Source organism: Osmerus eperlanus, chromosome 4 (genome assembly GCF_963692335.1).
Source record: "Osmerus eperlanus chromosome 4, fOsmEpe2.1, whole genome shotgun sequence".
NCBI classification, from domain to species: domain Eukaryota; kingdom Metazoa; phylum Chordata; class Actinopteri; order Osmeriformes; family Osmeridae; genus Osmerus; species Osmerus eperlanus.
The window spans coordinates 19406720-19420606 of NC_085021.1; the positions used below are offsets into that span (position 1 = coordinate 19406720).

General features: G+C 44.1%; 1 protein-coding gene across 1 annotated transcript in view; it reads right to left on the reverse strand.

The window, feature by feature from the left end:
• LOC134019578 (voltage-dependent calcium channel subunit alpha-2/delta-3-like) overlaps positions 1-6537 on the reverse strand; it is a 78162-nt gene extending 71625 nt beyond the window's left edge. Inside the window, exons 1-2 of the mRNA XM_062460541.1 lie at positions 5555-6537; positions 4992-5073 (exon numbers count right to left, since the gene is read on the reverse strand). Of these exons, the coding sequence (XP_062316525.1) occupies positions 4992-5073; positions 5555-5679 (207 nt within the window). The 5' untranslated portion in view covers positions 5680-6537. The remainder of the gene's footprint in view (positions 1-4991; positions 5074-5554) is intronic.
• Positions 6538-13887: the final 7350 nt, after the last annotated feature.

Sequence of the window (13887 nt, forward strand, 5' to 3'; positions counted from 1 at the left end):
GTCAGCCTGCATTCCCTGCACTGGGGTCAGCCTGCATTCCCTGCACTGGGGTCAGCCTGCATTCCCTGCACTGGGGTCAGCCTGCATTCCCTGCACTGGGGTCAGTCTACATTCCCTGCACTGGGGTCAGCCTGCATTCCCTGCACTGGGGTCAGCCTGCATTCCCTGCACTGGGGTCAGCCTGCATTCCCATCCTGAAAGTGAGCCGCGTGCAGGTCGTCATGCATTCCTTCGAGAAGGCCAATGAGGGGAAGCTGAACAAGCTAGGAACCAATCAAACTGGGCCAGTGGGCGGGATTCCAAGCGATGGTGCTCTGGAGTGAAGGCCGATTCGGCCAACGTCTGTGAGACACGGCTGGTCAGGGTTAAAACCACGGACCCCACTCCTTCCTGGACAACACTCACCAGGCAAGTTGTTGGTCAACAGGTTATTAAACCATCTTTGAAGGCAGAGATTACGTTTTTTTAAGATTGATAAGATTTGAAAATGTATGTCATATTTCATGATGGACATAGTTACAGCAAGCTTGAGGAGATTCCACACAGTGACATTGTCACTGTGACACACAGTGTGGCTGATTACTGGGAAGCTGAAAGTTGTGAGCACAGCCAGCCATCTTTACTTCAATTGGCCTGGTTGTTTTTGACCACAGATAGCAATCACGTCATTAACAATTTAGCTGACAAAAATCGAATTTTCCGAAATCTAATTAAGATAAATTTAAAAGTTCCAATTGGCGTAGATGTTGAAAGGAAAAAACAGATCTGTTGTGCTTGGGTTAACAGTGTAGATTTCATTCAATTCCCATAGTTAATGAAACATCTAATTAATTTAGATTAAAATAGGAAAACACAAACACATTACTTTGTTGAAATTACACAATTAGTCATGGTCTCAGATCCATGGGTATGACTGTAATACATATTCATCATAAAAATAGTTCACTAGATAAGGAATTATAATAATTTACACTTGAGAATATTAATGAAGTGCATCTAAATGTTGGGGGATGGCAAACATAATCTTTATGTAAACAATGAAAGGTTGTATATCCATAAAGTATCAGGTTGAATCTATATTTCTCAATGTCTCTCTCTCTCTTCACATCTCTCCTTCTGAACCGCTTGGCCTGGCTGTATCATGGAGAAAGTCTCCTTTCTGATGTATATTCACAAACCAGATAATACAGCTCTTTCTACTGTCTGTATGGGAAACAGGGTGAAGCAGGGTAGTGTGTGTGTGTGTGTGTGTGACTAGGATAGTGAAACAAAGCTGTGTGTGTGTGTGTGTGTCTGTGTGTGTGTGTGTGTGTGTGTGTGTGTGTGTGTGTGTGTGTGTGTGTGTGTGTGTGTGTGTGTGTGTGGACAGCTATCAATCCCACCCTTATATACAGACGCTCAATGATACATGAAATTGAACTTGGGAGAATTGTTACACAGACACACAAAACGTTTAACAACAAGCACCCAGTATGAGATGTTTTACATGTGTCTTGTGCATTGCTCAGTGTGTGTTTGTGTGTATGTGTGTGTGTGTGTGTGTGTGTGTGTGTGTGTGTGTGTGTGTGTGTGTGTGTGTGTGCGTGTGTGTGTGTGTGTGTGTGTGTGTGTGTGTGTGTATCAACGCATGTGTATGTGTGTTCTGTATCTCAAGTACAGATGATTTTCCTGAAAATGGAAATGGATCACTTCTCCACACTAACAAAAATCACCTTGTCCATTTTTAAGAACACCTTTAAAAACACCTGTGCAACTTAAATCACACACTTCCTAACGATGATGGCATTTTCACACCCAACCCCCCCCCCCAAACACACACACACACACATTGTCCTCACTGATCCCTGCACTTGTCTAACCTTGAAATATGAGATGTTTTCCGATAGGCAGAGGAAGTGGTTCGGAAGAATGGAAGCTGGCCAGGACAGGGGGAGGGGAGGAGAACGTGTATTTGCTCAATGATGGAAATATGATTATTGAAAGTGAACCCAGTATGAATACTCAAACTAAAATGTATACTTTTGGTACTCATTAGCAGCCATTTGTGTCCAAAGTGCCGTACAAACAGTGCATATAGTTTCCTGCGGGCAATGTGGAACCCAAACCCACGATGCAAAACATGGCACGGACCAATAGGATGGGCTTTACTTCCTTGGGCAAATTTTGAATCTGGAATTCGAAGCTACGATGAAGTGTGCGCAAGGTAAATTACCATCTTCTCACAGTGACCCACGCAGGAGTATAACATTTATTGTATTTATAAATTCTAAGATTTCATAGTCAAATGCATCTAGAAACCATCCACCCAGACGGTCACAAAGTGTGTGCTTTTGTGTGTAGCAGTGCAGGTGTGTGTGTGTGTGCATGCATAGCAATGTTTACTGTGTGTGTTTGTGTGCATGAGTTTGCATCCATGTCAGCAGGTGTGTTACTTTGTGTGTGTGTGTGTGTGTGTGAGTGCCATGGGAGTCTTGATATGCTGGGGTCAAAATGATAACCAGGGAGACAGAGTCCATCTGTTCACTGCCCTGGGGAAACTGAACACGCACAAACACATACACACACACCCCCACACACATACACCCACCCACACACCACCACACACCCACGCCCACACACATCCACACACACACACACACATCCAAACATCTTGCTTGGCTCTGCTACTATCAGACAGACAATGCCAGTCTGGACATGTCTATTCATTTTTTAACCATCAAAAAGCTCATTGAGCCCAGAGGCACACTGTCCCCAGAGTCCTGCTTGGCCTCCAAGACTGAAGCACATGGCACGTGCACACACAACAACACACTCCACACTCCACTGCACCACAACAACAGGACCCTATGACTAAACATGTGCGTGTGTGCACGAGTACATGCGTGATCTGTGTGTGTGTGGACATGCGGGCCTGTGCGTGTACAGTATTTGCATGTATGTGCATGTGTGAGAAAGCGCACCTGTGTATATGTCAGTGTTTGCCCGTTTGTCCGTGTGTGTGAGTGTGTATACATTGGACGGATTTAAGGTTTCTTGCCTAGGCTCCACACAGGGGTGAAATGCAAACATGCATTTCTGGCAAAAAGGTCTGTACTATTTTCTTTGCTCAATTAACCTTGTAGCCCTTATTAGCATTTATAAAGAGGTTGGGGTTTTGTAAGAGGGGTCATCTTGGAAGCAGAGCGAGAGGAGGGCACACATCCTATTCTGTCAAACAGATAGCACTGATCCCTTCTCCCTTATCAAAATGTGATGTAATCCATCCACTGTGTGCATGCTGTGTGTGTGAGAGAGAGAGAGAGAGAGAGAGAGAGAGAGAGAGAGAGAGAGAGAGAGAGAGAGAGAGAGAGAGAGAGAGAGAGAGAGAGAGAGAGACCGAGACCGAGAGAGAACTAGTTACGGGAAAGGGTTTGAGAGAGATTCCACACCTGATTTTTGCTGATTAGAACGTTCAACACACTTTCCACTTGTGGTCGTGTTCACTCCCACAATGTCTATGTCTGGCCCAGTCCTGGAAGGTTAGCATTAGGGATAGATACATCCTGTGCTGACCTCATTAGCACACATAACACACATGGATATTTCGTCCACTGATCCTGCATTAGTTAAATTAGCATTCCACTAACTCACCACACAGATATGCCACTAAGTAGAGAAGGGGGGTGGAGGGGGTGGGGTAGTATAGCGAGGAGGAGAAGGGGATGCTGAAAATGTGTGAAACGTTTAGTTGCTTAGCAATAAAAGACGTACTCTCTCAGTGTGTGTGTGTATGTGGGATTGCATGTGTTTGGGTACTGTGTGTGTGTGTGTGTGTGTGTGTGCGTGTGTGCGCGTGTGTGCGCGTGTGTGCGCGTGTGTGTGTGCGTGCGTGCGTGCGTGTGTGTGTGTGTGTTTGTGTGAACACAGCCTATCAGCTCCACCATGGGGTGCAACAGAACAGGACACCCATCAGAGCCCCAGGATCAGACCAGTCTCTCTTCTGTGTGTGGTGCTAGGAGGGCTCAGAGGAGCATGCATGCAGCCACCCACGTCACAATGTTCAGCATGAGGGCAGTTTAGGTGCTGTGTATTTATGCTTAATCTATTTAATATTTTAAGTGTGTGCTGTGTGTGTGTAGGGTGTCAGGTGGCTGAGCGGTTAAGAAATCGGGCTAGTAATCTGAAGGTTGCCAGTTCGATTCCCAGCTGTGCAAAATGACGTTGTGTCCTTGGGCAAGGCACTTCACCCTACTTCCCTCGGGGAACGTCCCTGTACTTACTGTAAGTCGCTCTGGATAAGAGCGTCTGCTAAATGACTAAATGTAAATGTGTGTTAACCTACTAATGTGTTCCTTTAGCAGACCCTTTTATCCAAAGCGACGCAAATGCATCTCCAGGCAAATGCTCAACCACTGAACTATACCCACCCCCTCTGAACATGTACGTTTGTGAAAGTATCTTCTAATATCTACTAATATACAGTAGGCATGTTGAGATTTGTAATCATTGTTTTATGTTTTATTTTACGCCATGGACATCTTTGCACTGAGGTTGTTCATTGGAGATAATGGACTCGTTTTCAGTGGGTTTCACAAGGCTTTCTGAGCCATACAGCCTTAAAGAGTGTGGTAATGTATTGCCAGAACACCATGTCATGCATCTATACTGCGGTTTATTTTGTAACGTAAATAGTATGCCCTATCCTGTAAAACTCACTACGCAGATACCAGTCACAACTCACTTGTTTTGCACCCAACACTGCATTCCTGGTTCTTTTGCTAGGCATATATATTAAAAAAATCGATTAGATTAACTACTCCATGAACAACCTTTTAATTGAGTTTCACTTGTCCACTGGGTGTATAGCTCTTAGAATCAGCCAAGAAACTAAGACAAGACTGAAAGAAGTGATCCCCAAAACTTTTCAGTTAATTCTCCCGAGATCTTAATAAGCTGTCCCTTATGTTGGCCTCGTGGTGTCTGACACACCGTGGCAGCGGGGGGCAGCCTACCTTCTGCAGCAGCTGAGATCCGGAGTACTTGGCTGAGATGGATTTCATCTCCCCGCCGAACGCCGAGGCCCATAACTTCACCCTGCACAACATCACGAGACAGATGAATAACAGGGGTGAGAGATAATCACAAACACAGAAATCGATAACATCTGAACTCAGACATTTTGTCTGTTAGAAACAAGACATGTCCAATAGCCTATGTCACTGCAAAAAAAGCCTAATGACTATAAATCATTCTACAAGTCTATGTACCGTCCAATTTTAGTAATATTTTCAGTCAGTGTTCGGTTTGTTGGCATGGGATGGGAAATTGCTATTCAGTGGTACAATCTGGTAAATTGTGAATGGATGACTTATTTTAACTTTATAACGCGTATGAGCAGTGCCCTGCAGATCATATAGCCTAGTAACGTGGAAATTCGTATCCATATGCTACACAGGTAAATATTGTTTGAGGTCAAGTTTTAAGATTACGATAACTGAAGTCTCCTAAACTCCTCAACTAAAAAGCAACGTGAAGAAAGGTGAAAACGCAAACGAGGGCGATAGAGGCAACTCACACTGCGACTGGGATGCCTTGGTGCGTGCCGACCACTCCGTTGACTCTTGTATCCAGAAATATTCCAACCACGAGCAGGCACACACACCATGCACGCGAAAACACCAAGTTCGGATCCACCTGCATCTTCAAACACCTCCCTCGGCGCTCAGTGCGAGTTTGGGGTTGCCACTGTGTTTCTCTATGCTATGCGCTCCTCGGAAATCCAAGAATGGATTTTTTTTTAATCTTTGAATAATCCCAAATCGTCCAATCAATTGTATTGATTGATCATGCTGATATGTTAAGGTGTCCTGACTCCTGTGGTGAGAAGAACAAACCCGTCGCGTCTCTGTTCAGTGTCAGTTCGTCTCGTCTCTGTTCTGTGAGGGGTCCCAAGTGCCGCGAAAACGATGCTGCCGAATGAAGCGACACAGACCGCTTTGCTGCCCGGCTCGAACTCGACTCCCGCAGTAAGCAAAGTCCTTTAAACCGCCTAGGTGACCTACTGCACCCGTGAGCTTCCCTCCCACCGCCAGAGACTGGAGAGAGGAAGAGCGAGAGAGAGAGATCTTAGAAGAGACGACAGAGGAATTCTTTGAAAGGATCACAAAATGATGCCGCGAGAAAAAGCAACCCTCTAAGTGATGCGACGAGGCTGATGTCTATGAGTAGGCAACTGAGGATGCTGTTACACTTGTTTTCCGAATTACGACATATAGGCTACTCTGACCTACCCCATCCAGCGCATCGGCTTTATCTCTCACCGAGTGTTCACAATTATACAGACCTACAATAGACCCTCTTCAGCTTTCATGTCAGATCAAGTCACGCACTGTATGCCCGGTGCACTGAAGCAGGAATTAGTGCAAAAGTGCTGACGAAAGCCAGGATGGGGGAGAGAGAGAGAGAGAGAGAGAGAGAGAGAGAGAGAGAGAGAGAGAGAGAGAGAGAGAGAGAGAGAGAGAGAGAGAGAGAGAGGGAGAGAGAGAGAGAGAGAGAGAAAGATGACGGGCCAGTGGCCGAGGGATAAATAGATAGGGTGCTAAGACAACAGGAAAGTCGGAAAGACTAAAGAGGTCTAAAACAGGACAACTGCACGCGCTTTGCTGGAGATGTCAAGTTGGCTGCGCGGTGGTTCTGTCGTTAGGAGGACTGCATGAGCGCGCTTCAGCGCAGCCCGGGTAAGGACCTGCTTGGGTCTGGTTTCACATACAGCCGGAGGAAACCGACAGAGAAGTTGCTAAATGCACTGGTGTAGCCAAAAGAGCAGCCTCTCCCTACCAGGTTTGTGTTTCACACTCGATTAAGCTACAACGCTGATAGCTTTCAGTTATTTCGTTAATATTGTAGCTGAATAGGCACACGTAGGAAATGTTTTAAGGAAATGTGAATAGGCTATAGCCGACACGAGCATGGGGAAATGCATAGAAATCCAAGTAGCCTAAATCTTAAATGGATCTGTAGCATAACCTAGCCTAGCTACTACATAAAAGTGCGTATGTAGCCTATGTGTGTAACAGCTTGTATGCCGATAGATCTAAACGGTCGCGTTGTTAAAAACATATTTTTTACAAGATCAAGTGATGTGTCTTTAGAAGTCAATCAATATTCAATATTAATTGATTTAAGCTAGAATCGCTTAAATGCCAAAGTAATTTCATGTAAATATACAGATAGCCTATTTCAGGACCAGGCAAGCAGTTACGTTGTGACGTGATAAAGGAACCCGAGTGAGTTCAATTAATAATCGAGAAGAAGCTCTCTCCCTCCCTCCGTCTACCTGCCTGCTTCTAGTCTTCAGCTCTGTTCTTATCTCGCGCTGCCTGGCGCTGCCTGACGGCGGGCGCGCGGCGTGGAGAATGGATTGTCAAGTCAACCAAGTCAGAGCAGCAACTCCCATCATCTCCCCCAGGTAACTGGAGTCACACAGCGAAAGTGCATTTCAGACAACTGTTTGCCTCATTTCTGGAGGCGGAAAAAAAGGAAATCAGCTATAGCAGCCCATTCTCCTTATAAAATGACGTCTGAAACACCTGTTCGACGGATAAGTGCTTTGACTTGCCTTTATAGCTTTATGTTCAGAAACGTTAGTATTGACTGCTGCTTAAAGAGGTAGCTAGTTTTTGTAACCCAAAGCATTCATTTTTTCTACTACCTCTAACTTAAATCTGAACCTAACCAACAAACCCACCTCAGGTAAATGGTTAACCCTAACCATATCTAAATTCAATTTAGTAAATTGTGCTCATATTTAACAATCGAGTTCACTCATACAGGTATTATACAAAGCTGATAGCTGGCATTATGGCCTTTTCTAGAACATTTTGAAGAGACTGAAATGATCAAACCAACCGACATTATGTCATTTTCAGTGTTATCATCTTGCAAAGACACGCTGTTCTGACAGGCTGTAAACCCTTTGCCTTTCTACACTACAAATTGCATCTCAAGAACACCTTGGCATTGGGACAGGAAGTTTTTGGAAAGAATATTGTTCTCAATTACAGCAATCCATGTCAAAAAATGTATTCCTCCACTGTGATTCAGTCTCTCTTTGATTCCTCAGGGCAGACACACAGCAGCATGTCATTTTGTAATTAGATTTATATTGATTCCTCAACTCTAATTTAGTGCTGCAATTTATTTCAATTTCCAACAATACCCATATAGGATGTCACCCCAACCAGGCAGGCAAAAGAGTTGTGTATATTTGGAAAATGGCCGCCAAATTATTTACTTAACAAATGAAGGACACAGGGCTGTGCAAGGTGAGAGTCATTTGGACCAATAAGGGTCAGACAAGACCGGCTGAGCTAGTTGTTTAACCCATGTTCGTCCAACCAGGCTCAAGGGGATGAGAGTGTAGTACATCAAGGATGCAGAGAAGAAGCGATGAAAAGTCAAACGAAGGAGAGAGAAGGGTAAAGAATTGCTTCAGGAGAGTGAGAGTGGTAAAGGACAAGAGAGGTCGAGGGAGGTAGAGAGAGACTGCTTAAGAGGAGAGCTGAAACTAAAGGTGATAACATGTCAGAGACAGTAAAAGGCTCCAGATGGGGGTGAAGGAGACAGTTGAGGAGATATTAATGTAAGGAGAGATGGGTTCAAGGCGAGAGAGAAAGAAAGAGAAGGAGAAAGAAGATGAGTTAGCAGGGCTGTCAGGACCGTCACAGCCCCCCACTCTAAAGGAGGAGAATTAACCATCACAGTGGAAAAAACCCTGTCAAAGGGATTAGTATGCTCACTCTCTCTATATATCCTCCATACACATTCTGCTTCCTCCTGCTTTCTCTATCCTCTCCCCTCTCTTTTCTCACTCTAACCCCCCCCCCCCCCCCCATCTCTTCCCTGTCGGTTCTATATGAATGGGTGAATGTCCTCCTTACAGGGTGTAGCCTGGCTGGAATTGAAAAGCACCTGCCATGCTAGAATTAACTTGTTTAGTCAATTCTACGACTGTTAAAGGTAAGTATGTTACTAGTTGGAGGCAACGGGGGACGGGTTGTTTCCATCCTTATTCTTTAAGTATAACTTATTTTAGAGTTCTCTTCCCCTGGAACAGATTTCATGTTCCAAATGAGGGGGGCTGTCGCTGTCTTGGTGTGTGGGGTTGCATCAAATTCCCCTTTTTTGCTCTGTTAAATTGCTGCACCAGTCCACACTTGACCGGTGGGGATCTCATTCTATTATGACTGTAACTGTTAGCTGCTCCTGGCATTCTCTAATCCCTGCTCTCCTCTCTCTGTCCCCCCCCACACACATCCCTTGTGGTGTGGGGGGTTTGAGTTGTCAGCACCTGCCTGGTCGTCGGTCAGCCAACGCTGGACCTGGTCGCGAGTCTCCCGGTCCTGTCCTACATCTATAAAGTTGAATAATGGATTTTGGTGTTTTAAAAACCCATCGACACTGTATGACTATGTTTAGCCTGTGTTCTGCTCCTCTCTCCCACCAACCGTCTCTGGAGGAGGGGATCCCTCTCTGAATTGCTCCTCCCAAGGTTTCTTCCATTTTTTTTTTCTCCTGTTGAGAGTTTTTTGGGAGTTTTTCCTTGTCTTCCTTGAGGGTTTAGGTTGGTTGAGGGGCAGTTCTATGGGCATATGTGAAGCCCTCTGTGACATGCTTGTGTGTAAAAAGGGCTATACAAATACATTTGATTTGATTTGATGCTACAACAAAGACCACTGGAATCACAGGCTGACGTTTCCCTTAATGGAGCTGGGACAGAGATAAGGCCTTTAGAGATGACTCAGGGAGCTGTGGCCCGAAACCTCCAGACGTCTTCTTTCCTTGTGGCCATCCCTTCATCTGCATGAAGGCAGGAAGGAGTCCTCTCTATGACAGGTCTGTGCTCTGGTCCACAGCTGTCCTCTATGGGTTTGAAACCCGAGTGTGAGGAGGAAATGTGGAGCGGATTGAGTCACTACGACCCTGATGTACGTGCCTTTTCAAACACCCGCCAGCGTGGGATCATCGCTGAATATTAAAGACAAACGCTGTTCTAGGAATGCTCGTTGTCATGTGTGTGTCTGCATGTGTGAACACCTTCAGTTATTAGAGATCCGTATTGACTCATCCTGACTCAGGGTTGTACTAAATAGAGTTTTGATGTGGGGTGATTGTTGTTTGCACTAGGTAAGAGGGAGGGTAGGAGATGTTGTGTCCCTCCTCATCCGGGAGTCCTTGCTCCAAATTGAATCTGACGGGACCAATCCCATTAGAGCTGGGGAATTTCCAACATCATAAATAATTCCTCTCCACCAGCCGTAGAACACACCTGGCTCCAGAAATACTTTCGCTTTAATTCAATTAATGATGAGATGCCACAACAGTGGAAGGACTGTGCTTTGTGACGTATCCTTGAAGAAGTTGTCTTCAAAAATCTGCACTGTCATGGATCAAAATATCATTCTATGCTAAATGGATAACTTCAGGAAACAAGTACGGACCATCTTTTAAAGGGCTAACTTCTTTTGTTTTTTTTCTTGACGTGAAGGTTTGAAATTGAAAGGTTATCAAATTGTAAATGTTATCCAGATGAATGCATTGATGGAGTGGTTTCCTCCAGGGTGTATGGGCAAGGGTTGCTGTGTGAGGATGGGATGTGAATTTAAACTAGGCTTTACTCACGGCTATACTCTCAAATGGCTTTGAAGTCTTCTAACGCATGTGACTGAATCCACCCCACACACTCCCGTCCATCTGTCACACTGAACCAAGGAGCCATCCAATCAAGCTTAGTCAAACTGACATTCCTCCAGCTCAACAGCCAATCACATTTTAAAGATTGGACACAGCGCTGTCAATCTCACTCTCACGTACACTGTATTTCTCACACACACGCACACTCACACACACGCACACACACTTACTCCACCCACTTAATTACGTATTTTTCACCCATAGACAAGAACATTGCTGAGAGGCTATGTCCACATAAAGAACACCTGAATATGTTTTTTCGGCTGTTGGAAGGACACAGAGGTAAAGACAGACAGAACTGAGAAAAAAACAGAAAAGATAGAAAGTCCTAAACTTGTTTGGCAGGCTTTCTTATGGTACAGTTATGGATAATTATTTTGTCATTAAATGAATCTGCACAGTGGAATGCATATTACTGGACATAATTTGCAATTATACACTAATCATTTCTTTTGCTAAGAGATAAGAGCCTCAACATGAAGCCTTTTATGAAATTGAATTCGCTTCTCAAAGACTCGTCTACAATTGAAGAATGACATTTGGTGTATGTGACCTGCTGTCACTCTGAAAGGCCAGCACTAAACAAAGAGATGGAAGATACTATTATAATTATATTTTCTGTGGTAAACCTAAGCTCTTAAGCAGAAATAGATAATGAGAGAATGTGTGTGTGTATGTGTTGAATTGCATGTGCTAGTTTAGTCCCTCTTGGGCAGACAGATGAAGATCCCTAGTTATCTGAGAGATGACTGTGGACAACATCCACAGTGTGTGACAACTAAAGGAACAACAGGGACAGAAGGAAGAAAACAGTTCGAATGCCTAATAAAAAGGAGAAGAGTGCCCAAATGAGAGAGGTGGAGAAAGAGAGGGAGAGGTGGAGAGACAGAGGTAGTGGCAGAGATAGGGAGAGATGTAAAAAGAGGGGAGATGTGGAGAAAAACTGAGTGGTAGAGAGAGAGAGAGAGAGAGAGAGAGGCTGGAGAGAAAGGGTGTGGTAGAGAGAGATGGAGAGAGACAGCTAAGTAAATGGAACATAAGCATTGCCGCTAGGATTTAATGGGGCCATGAGTAGCTATGACGCTGCAGTCATGTGACATGCTCTTCTCTGGTGGTTCAGGCAGAGCTGAGAGATTGGGCGATGCCGCTGAACATGATTCAACTAATTAAATCACTTGGGTAAGTTTGGATGGAGGATGGCATCGTCATTTTAATTCGAGAAACAAGTACCTGTACTCTCTCATTTGTGCCAGTTGAGCGTGACATATGAAAATCTCCACAAGATGGCGGAAGCACCAGTATTTCGAATCAGCATCTCCTTGTGTTTATACTTCATGAGCATTACCAGTACTGTGTTTTCTAAAAACCAAAAGGGGAACTAAAGATGGAACTTCCCATCTAGGTAATTCCAGAATGTTCATGTACCTAAACGAGCAGACTAGATGGTAGTCTCGGATCCTGGGAAGATAAGACTGGCCACAGTGGTCTCTCTCCTGTCGCTGCCATCTCCGCATCTCCACTTCTCTGAAGGTTGAAACACCTTCAGGGGTTGGGTTTCTGACACAAAGCAATCTCCCATGATCACACCGTATACACACACGCAGACAAACACACATGTATACAATCAGTTACTTAAACATGGAAACACACTGCAAACCTAAACGGACAGTTTGACTAAAAGCACTATGACAACATGCATAATTAAAATCATCCTACCCAAAAATAGCTGGGCAGAAAGTGAGGGGAGGGGAGACGAGGAGGAGAAGACAAGAGGGGAGGGAAAAGTGGAGGGGAGCAAGGAGAACAAGAAAAATACCTATCTTGTTTCACAAGTAAAGTAATTAAATCAGTTTATGTGAAACAATGAACACTCCTGTTTGCTCCACGAGCTTCGTCGAATGCTGGAAAAACTAAAATCTTTCGTTTAGGCATGCAAACCCCATGTTAAGGTTAGGTTAAAAGAGAATAATAGAGCCAAAGTCAGTGTAGGTTGTATTGCAGGACTATTCGATGGGACCCTCACAACCCTGGGGCCAGACGCCATCATGTATCCTTTGTGACAGCCTCTTGAAATCCCTCCGCTTGTCTGGACCTGGGAGAAATGTGTTGACCAGCTGGTCAAAAAGATGAGAGTAATAGTAAACGACTTCCATAATTGGAAGCCACTGAAACCGTAGCTATCTAGATGAATTAGACAGGAAATGGTCCTCACAGATGCCAAGTGTCATCTGTGGATGCAGAGATTATATTGAAACTGTGGTGTGGATAAAAGTGCTAAACTCAAACTTCTGAAGTTGTGGTAAAGTGACACACAACAGCTTTGCTACATGCTTGCTCAAAATAAATAACACACTGCAAAACTTTACCAGCAAAAGAAAAAACACAACAGCAACGATAATTGCATTATATTTCTTAGAAGATTAAACAGAACATTTATGCATCTTTCATTCAAAAGGCTCAGAATTGCCCACAGCATTTAATTTCATGTTTTTCAGCCACTTCATTTAAAACAAAAAAACACCTAGCTTTTCTTTCGCATTCTAATTTCTTGTTTTAATGCTCCGTCCTTCCATCAGCTAATTTTAGAAGTGCAATCTTTTTTCGCCTCCTCCTGAGCTCTCATTGGTTGTGGCTGGGTGCACCTAATTAAAATGTACATTTTCAAATCATTCTTCAAAGAGGGAGCTGTTTGCCTGAAGAGTCAAAACCACACTCTGTATTACAGAAAACATAAAAGAAGGTTTCTCTGCAGCCAAGCTTTCGACACGGTGACAAGATTTGGACATGTCATCATTGCCAGGGTGACAAAAACGATTGCCTGTTGTACATCTTGCCCAACCTGAAAGCCAGTCACCACAGTGCAGTCATGAGCCAATGGTGGCTTGTGTTGACAGTGGCATTTTGTAATTCATTATTGAATATCTATTTAATATCCATTTGGAAAGAACATTAAAAGCACTTTCCTGTAACCTAGTTTAATCAGCCGAGTGAGACTCTTTTTGTTGTGGACCTGAATAATGTATATTGCCATAGAGCTTTTAGAAACAGCCTGTTTAAGAACCTATTTGAGCAATGTGCTTCCATAACTGACCACCATCCAGTTTGCGGACATATTGTGAGAAAACTGTATTTCAGTTTATTATAGCCTTTTCAATG